This window comes from Malania oleifera, chromosome 8, assembly GCF_029873635.1.
Source record: "Malania oleifera isolate guangnan ecotype guangnan chromosome 8, ASM2987363v1, whole genome shotgun sequence".
Taxonomy (NCBI): Eukaryota; Viridiplantae; Streptophyta; class Magnoliopsida; order Santalales; family Ximeniaceae; genus Malania; species Malania oleifera.
In genome coordinates this window covers 29,101,918-29,122,982 of record NC_080424.1, presented here as the reverse complement: position 1 = coordinate 29,122,982, position 21,065 = coordinate 29,101,918, and the positions used below count along the sequence as shown (strand labels likewise).

General features: G+C 36.2%; 1 protein-coding gene across 1 annotated transcript in view; it reads left to right on the top strand.

Annotated features, from left to right (window-relative positions):
• LOC131161959 (protein ROLLING AND ERECT LEAF 2) overlaps nucleotides 1–13,304 on the top strand; it is a 29,200-nt gene extending 15,896 nt beyond the window's left edge. Inside the window, exons 3-4 of the mRNA XM_058118029.1 lie at nucleotides 4,619–4,842; nucleotides 11,845–13,304. Of these exons, the coding sequence (XP_057974012.1) occupies nucleotides 4,619–4,842; nucleotides 11,845–12,640 (1,020 nt within the window). The 3' untranslated portion in view covers nucleotides 12,641–13,304. The remainder of the gene's footprint in view (nucleotides 1–4,618; nucleotides 4,843–11,844) is intronic.
• Nucleotides 13,305–21,065: the final 7,761 nt, after the last annotated feature.

Genomic DNA, 21,065 nt, shown 5'->3' with positions numbered 1-21,065 from the left:
CAATGAAATTTCCCACAAAATCAATATCAAAGTGCTTTGTAAGTATGAGCGAGATAAGATTTCAATAATTTATCTAACACAATGAAACTAAAACATTCACAGCATTCACAAATCAAAGTAAATATTTTTGGAAAATAAAGGAGATAAGGGAGAGAGTGACACTCGATTTTTCACAAGGTTTGGCAACCGTGCCTACGTCCTTGCCTCAAGCAACCAGCTATGAGGATTCACTAATCCCTACTTAAGTGGATAAAACCTCTCTCCTGCAGTAGGCGGAGAAACCTCTCAAGTGAAAACAATCCTTCCACTTGTCAACTACTCAATCATAGAGTCGTCAGTTTACACAAGGAAATCGAGAATCGATTTGTACAATAAGAACTCTCTAACCTGAGTGGATTCGTACACAATAAGCACCTCTACAATACTCTTAGAAGATATTTGCTAAGAAGCTCAAGGAGATTGGCTAAGTTTTCTAGGTTTTGAAAGCTTTGAACTTGAAAGAATAACTCAGAAAACAGATTTCAGCAAGAACGGCGCAAGACAAAATTTTTCAATGTAAATCAATATGTTCCAGTGTCTAAAACACGATTATGGTTGGCTATTCATGTGTAGGTTTGAATTATAGCTGTTTGTGCGTGTTTTGGTAACAATATATTTGAGAATCGAAAAGATTTTCGGCCGTTTGCAAAACTTATCGCAGCGCTTTGGTTGACTGGACTAGCAGTTCGGTCGCCCGAATCAGTTAACTTGTTTCAAAACTAACAGTAGCCATTTGGTCGACTGTACTCTAAGTTCGGTTGTCCAAACACGTTTGGTCATCCGAACTAACACTGTTTGGAACTTTAACAATGACATTAGCCATACGGTCGACTGAACCTGTGGTTCGGTCGCCTGAACTCTCTGATGCCAAGCCAGTTTGTTCAGACTCCTGCATTTGGTCGACTGAGCATTTGCCTCAGGCACCCGAATATCCTGAAATTCAATATTCTTTTAAAATTTTGATTCCAAAAATGATTTTTAACCTTTTGAAATAACATTTGGACTTTGTAAAAATATTTTCCAAGTCTTTAAAAAGTATCTAGGGTCCAAATATATAACCTAAGAGCTTCATAACAAAAATTAACTAAGATGTACTTACATGAAGCCTAGTTTACAATACACATGGTAAACTAACTTGGTCTTCATATCTTTAAGCTTGGTCTTCATCCAAGCTTTTCTTCAATAGCCCATCTTTCATTTACTTGTGTTCTTCATGGCTTTCCATTATGCATCTTGCATTGTGCTTTTATACTGTAATACCTGTAAATACACTTGATAGCTCAATTAGATGCCTTGGTTTGTCATCATCAAAACGAGATTAAGCCTTGTTAGGTCAACAAATAGTTTATGTCAAAGGTTTAAGACACATCCCCTTGATTTTTTCTCCCAATTAGTGTTCTGGCTAACCCTTTAGATAAGGAGTTCATTAATCAATAATTGTTTCTCAAGTCTCATATCTTGATCATATTGGTACTAGGTACCCTCATATTTTGTGATCACACTAATACTAGCCCAATTTGACTGTTCAATTAGTTCAGGTTACTCCAAAAATATACTAACCAAAGCCAATACTATGCCTATATGTCTATTATCCATTTGGACAATGCACTGTAAAATTACACATCTATGTGTATTATTTTCATACCTGAATTAATTTTCCTAAGCCATTTAAGGCTTGTAAATTTAGGTGACTCCATCACCGCACTACTATTCTAATGCAAATACTGTGCCTCATTTGCACCCATCTTGCTTTGCAAAAACATTAATAATAATTATCGAACATATTAATTTAATTGCATATTTATGCACCACCTTCTATTTCACATATGAATAGAATAGTGAAACACTTTAACTCCTAAAATTAAAGATAATAAATTTATGTGCCTTGCAAAAATCATGTGATGTAATCATATAATTGGGAAAAATAAATTATCTATATTTTTTTTCATATACGTAGTGAAATAGTATAAAATATTAAAATTTTATCTACTGAAAAACAATAGAAAATAATAGTGTCATCTCATTTATACACATATGCATCTCCCACTTAAATAAACAAATCAAGACCACAAATAGGAAGTGAAAAAACCTTCCAAGTCAATTGTTCAAGCCACAATTTTATAGTTGACTCAAATATAATAAATTTCAAGCAATATTATAGCTATTATAACATTGTTACCCCCAACACTTCAATACATTTTCAAATTTGGCAATAGTTAAATAAGTTTAGTAAAATATTACTATGCAAATAACATATCTCTAACAAGATTATACCAGAAACAAGAAATTTGACAAATAAATAAATAAATTTAAAATACACTTGTCATGCAAGAAAGTAAGAACAACATCAAAATTTGTGTGGTTCAGAAAACTTAGAAAATAAACATAATCAATTTTTTTTAAACTATAAATTAAAGTTTTAGTTATAAAGATAAAACATAAGTAGAATGAGCTCAATAATTCGTAATGACGAAGGAGCAAACATATAATTTAATCATGTAAAAATGGTAGCAAACTCAGTCCGCTCTTGAATTATTAATACTTTATGTCATATATATATATATATATATATATATATATATATATATTAAAAACTAATATTGGTATTTCACAAAAAAAATAAAAATGATGCCATTGAATATGGTTGTTTTGAAAAAAAAAAAATAATTTAATGTGAGAATTACATTCTGCAAATCATGTATCATTAGATTCATTATCTACAAATAAGATAATATAGTAGCTTCAAATTTAAGTGTTCAAAGTTCAAATCTTTAAACCATCGAATAAATAAATGGAGACATGCTGGTGCCTATTGCAGAATATAAAGTAATACCAACAATTCAAACCAACATTTATGAAATCAAAGTTTTTTTTTTTTTTTCCCCCAATATATGCAATTTATTTTTTTTCCTTTATAAAATAGATAATAGCAATTGACTTTAGGATTGCTGGAAATATAGTAAAAGGAAAAATAATTGCTAATAAAATTAATATTAAATAAAAATACAAATACTTGTCAGAAGCTGAGGCGTGGAAGGACCACTGTCCTTCAAGCCAATTTTGCGCCTATGGAGAATATTTCTCAGTGCATATAGTCACTGTGCAAATGACCTCTAGGATTACTCAACTGGCTCGGTATGTGTGCATTGACAAACACCTGAGCTATCTGAAATGTAGTGTTGTTTAGTTACCCAAAAAAATATAAATCTCGAATTAAGTATTACTTCCAACATCAAAAATGCAAAACTGTTAAAGTAATATTGAATATTATAAAAATATTAAAACTAAAATATTAAATTTAACGTATATTTAATTAAAACAAAATTGACGACTATTAAACAAATATTTTTAATTTGAAACATCCAACATTAAAGTGGTAATACCAACACTCCTTTCTTATAAATATTTGGTTAAAAGTTTTGTTGCCAAATCTAACTCAAATTTGCACGCTCAAAGTGCGCAAGGTTCGACTGAAATGGTGTAGAAGCAGCAGAAGGCGTAAACCTTAGTTTATTATGTGTTTGCCTTCTCAGGATTTGGACTTTTGTATTGTGCCTCAAGGTGTTTTGGACATGCTTGTCTCGAGGCAAGCCTCGATCCAGCCTTTTGTAACATTGCTTTCTCTTTCTTACAGATTCATGTACTTCTACTTATTTTGCTCGTGTTCTTTCCATATATTATTTTGGTCGTAGCTTTTCCAGTTTGAGTTTTGACAAGGTCTCTCGAGTTGTGCTCCTCTTTTTTGTTTCATTTTATTTGAAAAACACTTTCTTAGCTTACATATTCTTTGATCCTTTGTGTTTTGATGGTTGATTCTTTCCATATCCGAAGCCTCTCTTTCTCAAAAAAACTAAATTGAAGATCAATCTCTCTCTCTCTCTCTCTCTAGTAGTCGCACTCAATGACTTTGAAGACAGTCTCCTTAATCCTTTTTAATTCTATATGTGAAAAGTAAATTGTAGTTATAACCTCTTTTAAGTACCTCTGGCAGAACACAACCAAGAACCACTAGCTCATGCCCGCAGCTAATGTTTTATCACTTAGTGCATTTCCTGTCTTTTTTCTCTGGAGACCATTACACTTAACTACTGTTAGCAGATGATCATCAATAATTAGCCTTTCACATTAAAGGCAATAAAAATATGAAATTGTTGACTAAATAGGAAGCAATGACCACTTTAATGGGACCCACTTGTTATGAGTTGGGTGTGGTTGGGAACCTCCCACCAACTTATCTGTTTTTTCTGTTTCTGGTGCGAAGTTGTTTCACATTTAATAATTCAATTAGTTCTAAAATTTGTGGAGATCTGGCACTGTACTAGACACGTTTTAGGTTTCTTAATCAGTTGGAGGTTTCCTGTGCATCTTTTATAGAATGCTACAAAAATTGATCATTGTGTTGCACATGTAGTTTTCTCAGTTTTGAACTTGCTGTAACCTTGTAATGCAAATGCCAGTGACCTTGCAATGTTGATCCTCTTTTCCAGTGAATTTTTAAATTCTTCCATTCTAGCATTTGCCATCATTAGTTCAATTTTGGAGCATCCTGGCTAATTCAGTTTACGTCTGGTGATTTTAGGATGAAGAAAGACTTCGGGTCGTTTATGAAAGAAGGTGCAAGAGGCTGAGAATTTTGGATGACCGAGGAGCAGAGTCTAATAAGATTGAGGCTACTCAGGCTTCGATACAGAAGTTACTGACAAAAATTAATGTCTGTCTCGGAGCCATTGATGCTATATCAAGCAGGATACACAAGTTGAGGGATGAGGAATTGCAGCCCCAGCTCAATGAATTGATTATTGGGTATAAAATTGCTTTTCATATTTTTCCCATTTCATGTTTACAGTTCTGATGTTTAATGTTCCATTACCACATAGATTCATAATAACAACTGAAATACTTGTGGGAAACAGGCCTAACTAAACATCTTGTTCATTCTTGGCACCATTTTTTTCTTCATAGAATTTGAATCAAGATCATTGGCATGGGAAGTTTGCTTTTGCTTCTGATAGTGTCAATGTATTTTGTCAGCTTCAGTAATTCATTTCTCTATAAAATTTACAAGTTGGTGGCTTTGAACCATAGTAGAAAATACTACACACTTCAGTGAACTATGAATTGGTGGATTTTCCTTCTGGGTCACTAAATCTATAGACCTAAAGTTTTAATTCAATATATTTTATATGACATATATTTTATTAATAAAAATGGAGCATTATTGTCTTATAATTTTATTCTTAGTCATTATCAATCTACTTCACCATGCAAAATCTCTTTTAGATTTAGAAACAACTCAACATCCTCCCTCTGTTATGCAAGTGTCATTACATTTTTTTATTCAGTATATCTATGCAAGTGTATCCCTAATTCACTGCATTTTAAAGAGTGTGCCATACTTCAATCCTGTTCCCAAATGTTTCATATTCTAGTTAATATGGTTTTGAACTGAACCAAGGTAACTTGATCCATGGGACTGATCTGGCTTATAGTCACATGATTTTATAAGCTATACTGTTGGTTCCACCTTGGACATTGTGCACATTTGCTCTGGTTGCATGTGAATTTGATTATTAGTCCTATTCTATGCTAAGGATTCATTTCCTTACTGGATATTTTTTATTTGTCTTCTTTGTTAAGAGATTTTCCTGCTAGTGGATTTTGTTGGAAGCCCGCACTATCTTCCTGCAGAGCCTAGGGAGAATGATGAAGGAAGAAGAAAATTTGAGGATCGTTTTTTTAAAGCATAAATTAATTTCTTTAGGAATTTTAAGGCCAATTTTGGAATTTATTTCTATAGGAATTTAATGTTACTTCTCTTTATTTGTTTCCTTGTTTTAGGTATAGGGTTTAAGCCTATACAAAGGATTTTGTATGTCTTGGAGGGGGTTGGAATATTGAATTTGAGAAACCTAGTTGTATTTTTTCTTTTCTTTCAAATTTTCCTTTGCATTCCTTTTAACTTTTCTTTATTTTCCCTTTATTTTCTTTACTTTTCCATCATTTTTCTGTTGCCAATTGGTCCTGCAACGCTGTATCAGAGCCCAAGGGTCTGCTTTCTTGATGCAAATCTGCTATATTTATTTAATTTTCTGCTTAAATAAACTGTTGTTATTTATAGGTGTTAAGGGTATTTATGTAATATCTGAATTTTAGGGTTTGTTTTGGTCAAATTAGCTTTTTTGGGGGTTATTTTGTAATAATATTCGAGGGGTGCTTTTATGATGGGATATCTATTTTTATTGAGGCTTTAGAAGACAAGTGGTTTTAGAGGATTATGTGCAAATTAGGAGTTGGCTTCTCTTGAAGCCTTGGGGTTGGTACAAGTAGGAGCCTTCAGCCACTTTTATAGGAGGTCATTTTGGCTTTTGTCTTTAGAAAGATTTCTCTGCAGAACTCAGCTCCAAACCAGATAGGGTTTGCAGATTGGGAGGTTTGGGTTTTGAGAATTCAACCCTGCAGCGCCTACTAGTCCCTTCGTTGCTACTAAAGGCACAAGAGGCTAGCAGAAAGCCACTGTTACTGTTCTGACACTGCCAAAACAGGTACTGGATTAAGTTCCCTATTTGCTGGATTCACAGCAGTATTCTATTCGTTATTTTGAAGATTGCATAATTATTTGAGTTAAAGAAGGTTGTCATAGTGCTATTCTGAATCTCAGCTTTTATTTGTGAAATTTTCTATTTCTACGCCTATTTGCATCATCTCTTCCTCCTTCATTTCCAATAATCCACCCTTTTGTAACTATTGTTACTCCCCACCTCTTTCTTTAAATTTCCTGTCAGCCTTCCGTCTGTTCTAAAATTTCAGTCAAAATCTTCCTGTCTTTGTAGATGTCATCTTTCCCATCATCCTCTGTTTTAAAGTTCAGTCATCTTTCCTTTGATGATTGTTAAGTTATATTTAGGCCACCAGCATTGGATTCACACAACACAATCTCCTTCCTTAAGTTTTTTGGTGACATATCTACCTTTAAGTCGGACGGACATTGCCAATTGGCTGAAAACCTCAAATGTTGAAGCCAACAGATGCCATTGAACTGTTTTGCACCATCTGAAATTTACCTTGCGACTGCCATTTCTCAAATTCCACCTTACTGTTCTCCTTTGACAAAGCAAGCCATATGAGTCAACTCGCTATCCCCCAATATGCAAGACCAGCTGTTTCAGGTTTCACTTTATTTTCTTTTATTTCTTTTATGTGTTCATGCTTCTTCTCCCTTGTCTCATTCAGTTTCTTCTTTTAAAATGGGAAAATTACAGAAGCTCCCGTTATATTTTGACTCAAAAATGAGGTAAATATGGTTTCATTATTGACGCAAACCCCCTTGTGTTCTTCAAAACTGTAAAAAATTTCTCTCAATTTATGAAAAAAACATGTTAGAAAGATTAAAATATCCACACAATCAACTTAATCATATTAGGATATTAATTGATTTGATCAACATACACACAAAATACAAAAGCTTACTTTATCGTTGTGAGCAGCCAGTACATCAAGCCAATGCTCTGCATAGTGTCACGGACTGCCAATTTCAACTCAATTAACGGGCCATGCGGCACTCGACGAGCCTCTCCCTCGACAGAGTCAGCCAATAACTACACGTTCGATCCAGCTGTCATGAACACTCGAGAGGTTTTTGAAAGCCATCATAGGCATGAAATATCAGTTTCAACAATAATGAATTCATGAAGACAAGCGACCTTCATACTCAATGACATGTGGAACTAGTTGTCATATTCAATCAACAAGACAACCACACAAGCCATCATCTGAGTTATTCAACATCTAGTATAAAAATCACTGGTGAGGGCAAGTGACGGCATCTCTTCCCATTTAACCGAGGTTACACTGTCAACCCCTAACATTCTCCCCCACTCACTCTATTGACGACCTCGTCGATGTATTTGTAAAAAGACTTCACACTCTTGTTGTCGATGACCTTCGTCATTGACTACATGTCTACAAGTTCTACTCTACATATTTAATATCTACTCTATATGACTCATTTAATGATATGAGAGAAATACAACCAGTAACTTGAAAAGAACTGAAAGGGGATACAATTCAACCCATTGTGTGAAGTAAACTACTACAACTGATTGGTAAAGAATTGAAAAAGGAATTCGGCTCATCCACTATGCGAGGTAACTACGACAACTGGCTAGTAAAGGACTAAAAAGGATACAACTTCTTGATTGTGTGAGATAACTATTACAACTAGCAGTTGAGGATCTGAAAAAAAGGATACAACTCATCAACTATGTGAGGTAACTACGACAACTGACAAGTAAAGAACCGAAAAGGTATATGACTTATCCATTCCAATTGGTTGTCTTTGGGGTATTGAAATCTACCGAATCTCGCATCATACCATTGTTCAAGTCATCAAAGGCTTGCAATTATCTATCTTAACTTGGTCAGAGCGTGCAACGTTCACCCTACCTACCCCTTTTTCGCCCGTTTGGCGTGTCACCCTGCCTACTTTGCTAGGTACTTGGTGGGAACCATTATCCTATCTCTGCCATCCCAACCGAAGCATGAATCATTTACCATACCAACCCTTTAGTGCTTGGTGTGACACCCTACCTGCTTTCCTGGGCGCTTGGTGTGAATCATTATCCTTTCTCTACCATGTTGACTTACAGAGCATGTAGCGTTCACATTGCCTTCCCCTTTGCACTTTTTTGTGGCACCTTGCCTTCTTTCCTAGGTGCTTGGTGTGAACCATTACCTTCTCTCTGTAGTTTTATTGGAAGTTCTCTGCTCACTTACCCATCAAATTGTCATGGATTCTTTTCCATTCTCGACACGCATAAAGATAACCCATGATCTCAATCATCTCCCATAGGGCGGCCTCATGCTCTATTGGCACAAACCCATGGGATTCTGGATTGCAACCAACATCGATGTCTTTCAGCCTATTCAAGGCTTTCAACAGCTCAATATTCTCTCTAACAGACCTCAAGCTCTATTTCCTGTAGGGAGGCCTCAAACTCTATTGGCACTACCTTTTGGGATCATGGATGGCATCACGGTGGCGATGTAATTTAGCCTATTCAAAGCGATAACTCAATACTCTTCGGCAGACCTCAAGCTCTATTGGCACTACCCCTTGGGATGATGGATGGCATCACGCCCTTGATGTATTTCAGTCTACTCTAGGCAACAACTTAATACGTTTAGCTTGCTTCCCGTAGGGAGGCTTCAAGCTCTATTGGCACTACCCTTTGAGATTATGTATGAAATCACAACATCGATGAGTTTTCAACTGCTCAATCCTCCTTTCGAATACCGCAAGCTCTGTTTGTCTTTCTCCTTCATGAGATGGGAGATGACATCATGCCCTCAATGTATTTCAACCTATTTTCGAGGCTTCCAGCTACTCCATACCAGGGATTTTCATACGTGGAGTGACTTACTTAAGTTCCACAATTCTATTTTCAAAATCAATTTTCTCTTTGGCGGCCTCAACTCAATTGGCACGCCTTTCTCTTGAGTCGTCCCTTGCCTTACATGCTTCCACATTGTTCTGTTTTACAAAAAGTTTAAATTCTCATTTTGCAACTCATAGTGTTCATGCCCATGGGGCTCACGCAAACCATGCTCTGATACCAACTGTCATGGACCGCCAATTTCAACTCAATTAACGGGCCGCGCGGCACTCGTCGAGGCTATCCCTTGACAGAGTCAACCAATAACTATACGTTCGATCCAGCTGTCATGAACACTCGAGAGGTTTTCGAAAGCCATCATAGGTATGAAATATCACTTCCAACAATAATGAATTCATGAAGACAAACGACCTTCATACTCAATGAAATGTGGAACTAGTTGTTATATTCAATCAACAAGACAACCACACAAGCCATCATCCGAAGTATTCAACATTCAGTATAAAAATCCCCGGCGAGGGCAAGTGAAGACATCTCTCCTCCTCATTTAACCGAGGACACATTGTCAACCCCTAACACATAGCCTAACCTGTAAGCTCATTGGTGATGTTGTGGTTGATGGTGCAGACTAGAGTCACAAGACCATGAAGGGTGAGGCAAAGTGGTCTGATGAACTTTGATGAGGATGCGTTCCAAGGCGAGTAGGAGTTAGCCTTGATGTTTGTGTGGATATTAATCCAATCATTAATAATTTAATTTGATTGATTGTTATTGTGGATATTTTGATCTTTTCATCACCTCTTGTTGATGGAGAATAGTAGGGTTACGGTTTTGCATAGTTTTGGAATAAAGAAGGGGGTTTAGTGCCAGTAATGAACCACAAGGCACCTTGTTTTTGAGTCAAATCACTTGGTGATTTTTTGAAAAGTTTCCTTTACAAATGAAATGCCCTTAGCAATAATCCAGCTGCTTCCTGTCCTGTTCTTCTTGTCTCTCTTAAGTTACTAACTTGCGTTACTCCATATTTTCTAGTTTAACTCTACTTTTAATAATTGTAACCCAAAAAAAATGAAAAATCAGCTACATGGGGACAAAAGTGGATCTTTTTTTAATGGTGAAATCATTTTCTAGGTGCAACACATGAATTCATTGCATGAGATCAAGAGTGTATTTTGCAAAAAATGTTCAACCTTTCATTAGGTGTTTTTTTGGGTTCAAAATCCAATTGATTCCCCTTCTAGTTAGGACTTAGGAGCCTGGCCCCACCACCAGTGTCCCTCCAATTTGAATCAAGAGGAGATGATATATTATTATTATTATACAAAAAGGAATTTATTGAGAGGGAAATCTTCAGGAAAGTAGAGTTAAAAAAGTAAAAAACAAAAAAAAGCTAATACAATAAAAGTCAAAATTAAGCTTTTCTTGGGGCTGGGATTTTATTCTTCATTTTTTTTGGGGGGTGGGGTGGGGGTGGTGGTGTTGAAGGGGCAAGTCTTTTATGTCTTCCACCATTTGGACTGCACGTAATACTATTCATTGAAATGGCATTCATGTTGCCATTGGCTTGTCGGGGACTCAGGTGAATAAATTTTCCAATCATTCCCCATGTCTGTATCTTTTTCGTCGTTCCTGTAGAATCTGTGTTTGAACAAATTTTACTAATTCAGCCTCCACCAACTTTTATTCTGCTCAGCACAGGGTTTACAAAAGCTTGTTTATAGAGCGCACGTTTCTCTTGATTTATCATCTTAAACATTAAACTTGTTTCTTCTTATTTTTTGGTATTTTTTGGTGTAATTTCTTTGTGACTGTTGGCAATCTACCTAGTTACTTGTATGTTTGTACCATTTTTCGCTTTTTGTGAGACCATTTTTAAGTCAATGACCGTGTTTGCTATTGGAACTGGAAAGGTACAATTATTCCTGGTTACATTAAGAATTAGTACTTGTGGATGGGTGATTGTACTCATTGAGTTATCCAACGATAATTAGGAAGCAACCTGCATGATGTTGTAACAAAATTTCTTAATGGGCAAATAATTCAATTTCATGTGAAAAAAATTGTCATTCACTTCTGGAAGCAGCCCTGAATATTTGATTGGGGCCATTTATCTGAAAAAATGAGAGATGAAAGTAAATCTTGTCTGTAATAACTTTTCCCCCTTCTTCAAATGCTAACATTAGTGTGCAAGCACCAACTGTTGATAATAATATGTGCAGTTTGTGAGTAGATTAGGCATGGCTTGCTTTCTTCTAATGTTGTATTTTGGTGAGGAGATGGAAAACTATGTTGGTGCATTTGAATAAGTTTGCATCCAAATTGTTTTCCTGTATAATGAAGCATATGGATGCTTGTATTTTTGTAATAAACAGTTATATCTTCCTGGGATGCTAAATTATGTAATAATTTGCAGATTAACGAGAATGTGGAGGTCCATGCTCAAGTGCCACCAGAAGCAGTTTGAAGCCATCATGAATAGCAAAATTCGTACTCTCAAAGCACACACTGGTTTCCCAAGAGATTCGAGCTTTGCAGCTACTGTTGAACTAGAATCACAGCTCTTAAAATGGTGTACCCGTTTTAGTGATTGGGTTAATGCACAGAAGTCCTATGCGGAATCCTTGAATGGGTGGCTTCTAGGGTGTCTTCTCCAGGAACCAGAAGAAACTTCTGATGGGTTGGCCCCCTTCTCCCCAGGTCGGGCTGGAGCTCCACCAGTTTTCGTTATTTGCAATGATTGGAAGCAGGCAATTGAAAGAATTTCAGATACTGGTGTGGCTGATGCAATGCAAGAGTTTGCCAGAAGCTTGCACCAGTTGTGGGAGAAGCAAGATGAGGAGAATCGTCAGAGGCTTAAAGCTGAATACATCTCCAAAGATTTTGAGAAACAACTTCAAGCCCTTCGAATGGAGAGGGGGAGGATGAAACGCAACAGAGTGGCTTTGTCAGACACAACTCTTGGGCCTGTTCACACAGAAAGTGGAGTTTCACGGCTGGATGACTTAAAGGTGGATTTGGATTCAATGAGGAAGAGGTTAGAGGAAGAGAGAATCAGGCATAAGGAGGCTGTTAAACTAGTGCATAGTGCTGCCTCTAGTAGTATACAGGCTGGTTTGATACCCATTTTTGAGGCTCTGGCAAATTTTACTTCAGAGATTTTGAAGGCTTATGAGCAAGTGAGGATTCAGAGAACTGGGGAAGGCTCATAGTGGAAGTAGTGTCTGAATTTGATATTGAAACCAATGTAACGACTTTGGGGAAAGAATTCATACTTCTGTATGAACCAAGAAAGACTCCCTGGGATCGCGTGCTAAGGGTAGTTAGAATAGTGGATGGAAGCACCATATGGGTGAGCATAGAGATGTGGAAATGTGAAAAACAGCTTGTAGAGTTACCTAAAAAAAAGGGTCATTGGCAGGGCTGGCAGATGTTTCGCGCAGCAATTGGACTTAGAATTGGAAAATTGCCTTACCCTGAAATTTGCTTCTGCAATGGCCCATATATAACTCCTTAGGATGTTGTACAGAAATTCATTTATTGGTTTATCAGTTTGGCGATCAGTGAACCCAATGGTTGTTTTAGGGTAGTGTGCTAGGGGGATTTCATGTTTATAGCCTCCAAAATTTTGTACCATTCTGGGATGAAAATTAAGCCATTTTCTTGTACCATTTTTCATTCTTCTCTTGATTACTGTTTCTGGTGGGAGGGTCAAATGCTGACATCTTGCTTCTGCCGGGCTTTAGTCCTTTATCCTTGGGACGAGAAGATGCATCCTTTTTATTTTGAGTCATCATGTTATGTTCACAATTATCTCATAAATTGATGGAGTAGGCAAATACATGAAAATTTATGATATGGTTACCATTAAAGATCTCTCTCTCTCTCTCTCTCTCTCTCACACACACACACACACACACACACACAAGTGAAGTCTTTTATGATGCTTCTTGCATCTTGTGTATCATTCAGCTGAGTTCCTATGAATGTCAAATTTTAAAAATTTCATAAACCTTCTTTGAAATTTATCGAAAAGACATAAATATCTTATATTTGATAAAAAAAGACAACTCCAAAGAGATATGTGTAAAGCATGATTAGTACGATTGCTATGGATTGGAGGACCCTACGATCCTATTTTGTTGAAATGTTCCTGATCTAACCTAAAATTGCAAATTGTTAGAGTTATAATAGAATCAGTGGGATCAATTGGATCATTGTATAATTGTAGTGGGATCACAAGTTCCTTAATTCTTTAATTTTTTAAAAATTTTTACTAGAATAAAATTCATATAGTTTTGACTTTTGTCCTATATAACATATATATGAAATGGACAACATAGAAAAGTGATTGGTTTTATTTTAGTGATGCATACTTTAAACATTAGGAATGGAGAAAGATAAATAGAACAGTGATGGATTTTGCAATAATAATGATAATGATAGTGATGATTTTAATGATGGTCTTGATTAAGTCATTTGTTATCCTCTTAATGAAACCAATGAGACAAATGGAGTCTTGGTTGCTAACATTTAAGATAAAGGTTAGCTTGATCATTTTAACTTTTGCTTGGTAAGAATTTTTTTGGAAAAAATAAAAATGGATATTCATGTTATATGGTTGTTGTTGGTCGATTTATGTTAAGTAATTATTTCATTTCGTTATAAGTCGGTTGGATTAAGACTTAGTTTGTCTTTCCTGTGACTTTTTTAAAAGAAATTTTTTAAAAGGAGTTGATGAAAAGGAACTTTTCAAATAATTATAAAAGTTGTTTGGCCCCTCTATTGTGAAAAAAGGGAATTGTTGAAAAGAAAAAATTAGTGGTGATTATTTGATAAAAAAATTGCAAATTGACTGAAATGGTTAAAATGACTAAAATGGGCATGCTTGTTTGAGTATTTTTGTTAAATTATGTATAAAAAATTAAATTTAATATTAATAAGATACATTTTAGAAATTAACATATGTAAATAATATGATTTAAAATGGTTATTAAAGTTTTTATCAAAAGAATATTTGTATAAAATAATATCATTACCAATATGGGTCCGAAGTTTTTGATTTGAGTTATGAAGAAAGAAGGGAAAAAAAATATGGATGGGAGAGCGAGTGGGTAATTTTTTAATATTAAAAAAAATAATTAGGAATGTCCATAGAGTAGAATTATCTTTTAACAAAAAAAGTCTTTTTTTTTTGTTTTTAAATGTTCAAATTCCTAACTATTAAAAAAATTCCAAAAAAGTTAAAAGTTAGCTTTTAAAAGTTTTTTTTTTTAAAAAAAACTATTTACCAAATAGATAGTCCCAACTTTTCCATTTAAAAAAAAGAAGGTGAGGCAAAAAAAGGGCGCTAAAAGACCAAAAAGTGCCCATGGGTCCAGGTTGATTATGTTTTATTAGTTGAACAAGATATTAAGATTATTAAATTAAATATTATTAAAAAAATTTATGGTAAAATAGACAAATTGTTACATTTTGGTATCAGAACCTAGGTTGTTGGGTTCTGTAGACTTTAGAGGCAGCGGAAATAATACCAGAGTATAAGAAAATGATTTGAGGTTTTGTTCTGTAGTTTGGAGGCAGGACTTCCGTGGTGGTTTCTGTGTCTTTCCTAGAATGACGATTTCAGGAAAGCCATAGAAAACTATTTTTGGGTTGTGTTTTAAAGTGTAGGATTGAATCTTGAGTTAAGAAAAGGATGTCAAGATAGGGGATTTTGGGCAGATGACTAAATTATAAGAATAGGGTCCCTGAACCATGTTTATTGTCTTTTCAGGATGGACCCTGGAGGAGGTAGTGCTCATGCGAGTGGTAGTTACGGTGCAGGGCCCTCGAGTGCAGGCGGAGCTGATTTGGATGTAGTATTATGCAGTTTAGTTCAGTAGGTTATGACTGAGATCGCTAGGAGCTCTAGAGAGCAGGGAGGCCCGTCTACAGGCCATAAGTGCGCGATAGAGAAATTCACCAAGATGAATCCTCCAGCATTTTCAGGAGGTTCTGATCCTGCAGTCGCTGAAAATTAGATGTAGGAGATTAAAAAGGTGTTGACAGTATTGCAGTGTACATAGGAACAGAGGGTCCTCTTCTCCACTTATAAACTGACAGGGGAGGCTGAGAGGTAGTGGACTGCTGTAAAACTCCTGGAGCAGAAGAGGATGATGCCGATAGCTATGTCATGGGACCGATTTAAAGAATTATTCTTTGACAGATATTTCCTAACCACTGTCAGGGAAGTTAAAGTGGAAGAATTTCTGAATTTGAAGCAGGGACAACAATTAGTCCAACAGTATGTGGAGAGATTCATAAAATTGTCCCCCTTCGCCCCGAATGTTGTTCCTGATGAAGCAAAGAAGGCAAGACAGTTTGAAATAGGATTGAGGCGTGGAATATACAAGTAGGTAGAAGTGTTGAAGATATATGATTTTGCTGAGTTGGTTGATAGAACAGCATTGGGGCTGAGGCTAGTGAGCGCATAGATGCTGAGGAGTAGGGACAAAAGAAAACATCTACACCTTCAGGCTTCCAGCAGGGATCTAGGCAGGGTTTGTGGAGGAAAGGAAACTATGGCAGAGGATAGAGGTAGGATACTGGAGGTCGTGAGTTTTAGGCGGTGCAGAATTTCCCTGTTTGTCAGACCTGTGTAAAGAGACACTTGGGAGAGTGTCGAGTGGGGAGAGCCATCTATTATCATTGTGGTAAGCAAGGACATCTGATGCGAGATTGCCCTACTCCACCTGGTACCGCTCCTGCTTCTAGACCTTACCGGGGAGGTTATCAGGCACCTCCTGGGGGCTAGCAGAGGAATATAGCTCCAACGAGGGTCTATTTTTTGACGCCTGGAGATACTGAGACCGCAGGTGACGTCGTGACAGGTACCTTTAATGTTTTATCATATCAAGTAATTGTTTTATTTGATTCAGGTGCCACCCACTCCTTTGTGTCTACGACCTATATTAAATTGTCTGGAAATGAGACCCACTTATTGGATGTAGAATTGTTAGTAGCCACATTGTTAGGGTCAGTGGTGTAATGTCGTAGGGTGCTTAGGGGTTATCCGATAGAAATTTAGGGGAGAGTACTACTAGCTGACCTTATTGAGCTTAATATGTATGTATTCGATGTAATACTGGGTATGAATTGGCTAGCAACTAACTGCGCTAATATTGACTGTCATGTGAAAGAGGTGATTTTTAGACCACCGGGGAAGCAAAAATTTAGATTTTTGGGATTGTAGATAAGTTCCCCGCCACAGTTAGTGTCAGCCATGCAGGCGAGAAGGTTACTTCTGCACGGTTGTTAGAGGTTTATTGCCTTTGTAGAGGAGGTGTCAGAAAATGAATTGAAGCTGGGCAATACACCAATGGTTAAGGAGTTTCCTGATGTTTTTCCAAAAGATCTACTTGGGTTGCCTCCTGACCACGAGGTAGATTTCGTTATTGACCTACTTCCTGGGACGACACCAATTTCTAAAGCTCCTTACAAAATGGCTCCAACAGAGTTAGAGAGCTAAAGGATCATTAGCAAGACTTGTTGGATAAGAGTTTTATTCGGCCCAGTGTATCATCGTGGGGAGATCCAGTATTATTTGTAAAGAAGAAAGACGGGTCCATGAGGATGTGTACAAATTATAGGGAAATTAATAAGATGACAATCAATAACAGGTATCCTTAAACCCCGTATAAACGATTTATTTGATTAGCTTCAAGGTACGCAGGTATATTCGAAGATTGATCTACTGGGTACCATCAGGTGAAAGTCAAAGCAGCTCTAACATAGCTTTTAGGACCAGATATGGGCATTATGAATTTCTAGTTATGCCATTTGGTCTGACGAATGCTCCTAGTGTGTTCATGGACTTAATGAATAGAGTTTTTTACTAGTATTTAGATTAGTTCGTTGCAGTTTTCATTGATGACATACTGGTTTACTCAAAGAGTTTTGAGGAGCATGAGACACCCCTACGGCTGGTACTTCAGATGCTCAGGGAAAAGAAGTTGTATGCCAAGTTTAGCAAATGTGAATTCTAGTTAGAGAAAGTGTCGTTTTTGAGGCATGTTATTTCATGAGATGGTATTTCAGTGGATCCCAACAGGATTGAAGCAATGGTGAATTGGGAAAGGCCGAGGAAAATTCAAAAGATTAAGAGTTTCTTGGGACTAGCGGGTTATTACCGTCGGTTTGTAGAGGGGTTTTCAACTTATCAGGACTTCTCATGCGTATGACCCGAAAGAATGTTAGGTTTGAATGGGATGGGGATTGTAAGCAGAGCTTCTAGGAATTGAAGTAGATGCTTGTCACTGCACCAATGTTGATCATTCCATCAGGGGATGATGGTTATGTCATTTATAGTAACGAGTCTTTGAAAAGGCTGGGCTGTGTATTGATGCAGCATGGTAGGGTCGTAGCTTATGCCTCCCGACAGTTGAAAGAGTATGAAAAGAACTACCCTACCCACGATCTGGAATTAGCTACAGTGGTACACACATTAAAGATTTTGAGGCATTACTTATACGGTGAGAGATGCAAGATATTCTCTGATCACAAAAGTTTGATACTTTTTCACTCAAAAAAAGTTGAATATGAGACAGAGGAGGTAGTTGGAACTTATTAAAGATTATAACTGCATTATCAGTTACCACCCAGGGAAAGTAAACGTGATAGCTGATGCTTTGAGTAGAAAATCAGTGGGACCAGCATTAGTAGCTATGGAGGTTCAGCATCTGATCCAAATGGATCTGGAGAGACTCGGTGTAGAGTTGGTAGAGAGTGATTCTTAGGTATTTGTGGCCAACCTAATGGCGCAGCCTACCCTACAAGAAATGATTAAAATCGCTCAGAGAGATGACACAGAATTAGCAGAGCTGATAGCTAAGGTGCAGGATGAACAAGGAGAGGAATTCAATATTTCTGATGATGGGGCCTTGAAGTTCCATTCCAGGTTGTGCATGCCTGTAGATATGGACATCAGAAGGACAATCTTAGAGAAGGCTCATAGGTCCTTGTACACGGTTTATTCGGGTAGTACAAAAATGTATAGGGATCTGCGAGAGTCTTACTGGTGGAGCCGCATGAAGAGAGAAATTGCTGAGTTAGTGCAGCAGTGTCTGACGTGCCAGCAAGTAAAAGCTGAGCACTAGAGGCTAACGGGCCAGTTGCAGCCGCTTTACATCCCAGAGTGGAAGTGGGATAATGTATCTATGGACTTTGTGATGGGTTTACCATCGGCACAAAATGGTCAGAATGCTATTTGTGTGGTCGTTGATAGATTGATGAAGGGCACTCACTTCATTCCTATTAAAGTCAACTACTCCATGGACAGACTGACAAAATCATATATTCAAGAGGTAGTACGATCACATGGTGTGCTAGTGTCTATAGTATCAGACCAAGACCCACGTTTCACGTCATGGTTTTGGAGGAGCTTGTAGGAGGCTCTGGGGTCTCAGTTATCTTTCAGCACAACGTTTCATCCTCAGATGAGCGGCCAGATTGAGAGGGTGATTCAAATATTAGAAGATATGTTGCAGGCGTGTGTGTTGAATTTTGGGGGTAGTTGGACCCAGTATATGCCGCTGGTAAAGTTTGTATACAATAACAATTATCAGGCCAGTATCGGCATGACACCTTATGAGGCATTCTATGGTAGGAGGTGTCGTTGAGATGGGTGAGAGGTGAGTGTTGGGACCAGAAATAGTGCAGCAAGCCTATGACAAAGTCCGACTTATTAAATAAAGAATCTGTGCAGCTCAGATTCGGCAGAAGAGCTACACCGATACTCGATGCCGAAAGTTGGAATTTGAAGTTGGGGATCATGTATTTTTGAAGATAGCGCCGTTGAAGGGAGTTATGAGGTTTGAGAGGAAGGGTAAGTTGAGTCCTAGGTTCATTGGCCCTTTCGAGATACTTGAAAGAGTGGGGTCAGTTACCTACCGACTAGCTTTATCACCAACTTTATTTAGAATACATGACGTATTTCATATTTCTATGCTAAGGAAATACATCCCAAAATCCCTCCCACGTGGTTAGTTATACAGAGTTAGAGCTCTGAGATTCACTGGTCTATGAGGGGATATCAGTACAGGTTTTGGATAGAAATGAACAGGAATTGCGCAATAAGAAGATTCCTCTAGTAAAAGTCTTGTAGAGAAATCATGCAGCAGAGGAAGCCTCATGGGAGCTCGAGGAGCAAATACAACAGAAATACCTGCACTTATTCAGTGGAGTTCAGCACTAGGTATATGAGTAAAGTAAATGTAGTATGGTTTGAGGTTATGAAAAGTAAGATGATATATGTATGAGTAGTATTGTAGGTTATAGAATAGTTAGTATTTTGGTTTCAGGATAATTTTAGTTTATGTATTTGTAATCTCCCAGGACCCTGAATGTAACCACGATATTCCTCCGGCACAAGTGAGGGTAAGTAATAAAATAAGTAGTCCATTTTCTTTAAAAGATGGTGTCAATACAAATAGTAAATTTCGAGGACGAAATTTTTATAAGGAGGGGAGAATGCAGAGACCCAAAGAATTATAACAATTAAATAATAAAAATAAGGAGAGAAAAAGAAATTTTCTTAAGGGATTTCAGGAAGGTCTCATTGACGAGTGAAGAAGTGCTCGTTGACGAACAAGATTTGAAAACTAAGGTGTAGTCCCAAGAGGGGGGATGAATTGGTTTTAAAAATTTCTTTTAATTCTTTTTAATCAATTCTTGTCTTCTTGTTGATTTATATACACAATAAATACTTAAAAAAATATCCAATCCACAACCAAAGTAACCAACACGAGTACTTAAACAATCAATTTTTTAATCAACCATAATATTCAAACTAAGATTTAAGTTTCAGCTTTTATTTGTTTGCAGCCTTGTATATATGAAAGTTTGATTCAAGCCCTATGGTTAATGAATTTTATTTCAAAATGAAGTGCAATAAAAACCCCAATACTCTTTCTAAAAGCTTAGACATCAAATAAACTTTTAGTTAAAAAAATATCCAAGGCAAAGGATGACTGTATAGGGTTGAGTGCATAAGGAGGAGAGTATGATAACAAAAATATTGAATCCACTCAAGTAATATAGAATCCAAAAGGAAAACACAATAATTATAAAATAAATAAGAATATAAATTGAGAATACTAAAATAAAAAATTGATTATATTAATTTTATTTAATTACTATATTTTTGAATTCACTTTTTAATGCTTCAATAATAATTCTATTGTGCATGGTAGTAAAAAAACAATAATTTTTTGAACAATTAAGTACTTTTTTCAAAATTTAAAAAAGCTTACAAAAATGTTTAGCATTTTTATTTTAATTATTTTACAATTAATTTGTCATTTTATTTCAATTATAGTTAATAATTATGTATAAAATTGAATAATTTGACATAAAAAATTAATTTTGAATATTAAAACATAACAACTAATAACCATAAATTTTGATTCTACTTAAGAAATTGACTACAAAAATAAAAAAAATTTAAAACACGAACATAAATGTTGTTGTTGTAACAAAAACAAAAGATAAAAAACACAATTGATATAATATAATTCCATAATATCAAACAAAAAATTTAATATGCATTCATCATTTTTCAAATAAATTTAATATGCACATATCATTTATACATGAAAA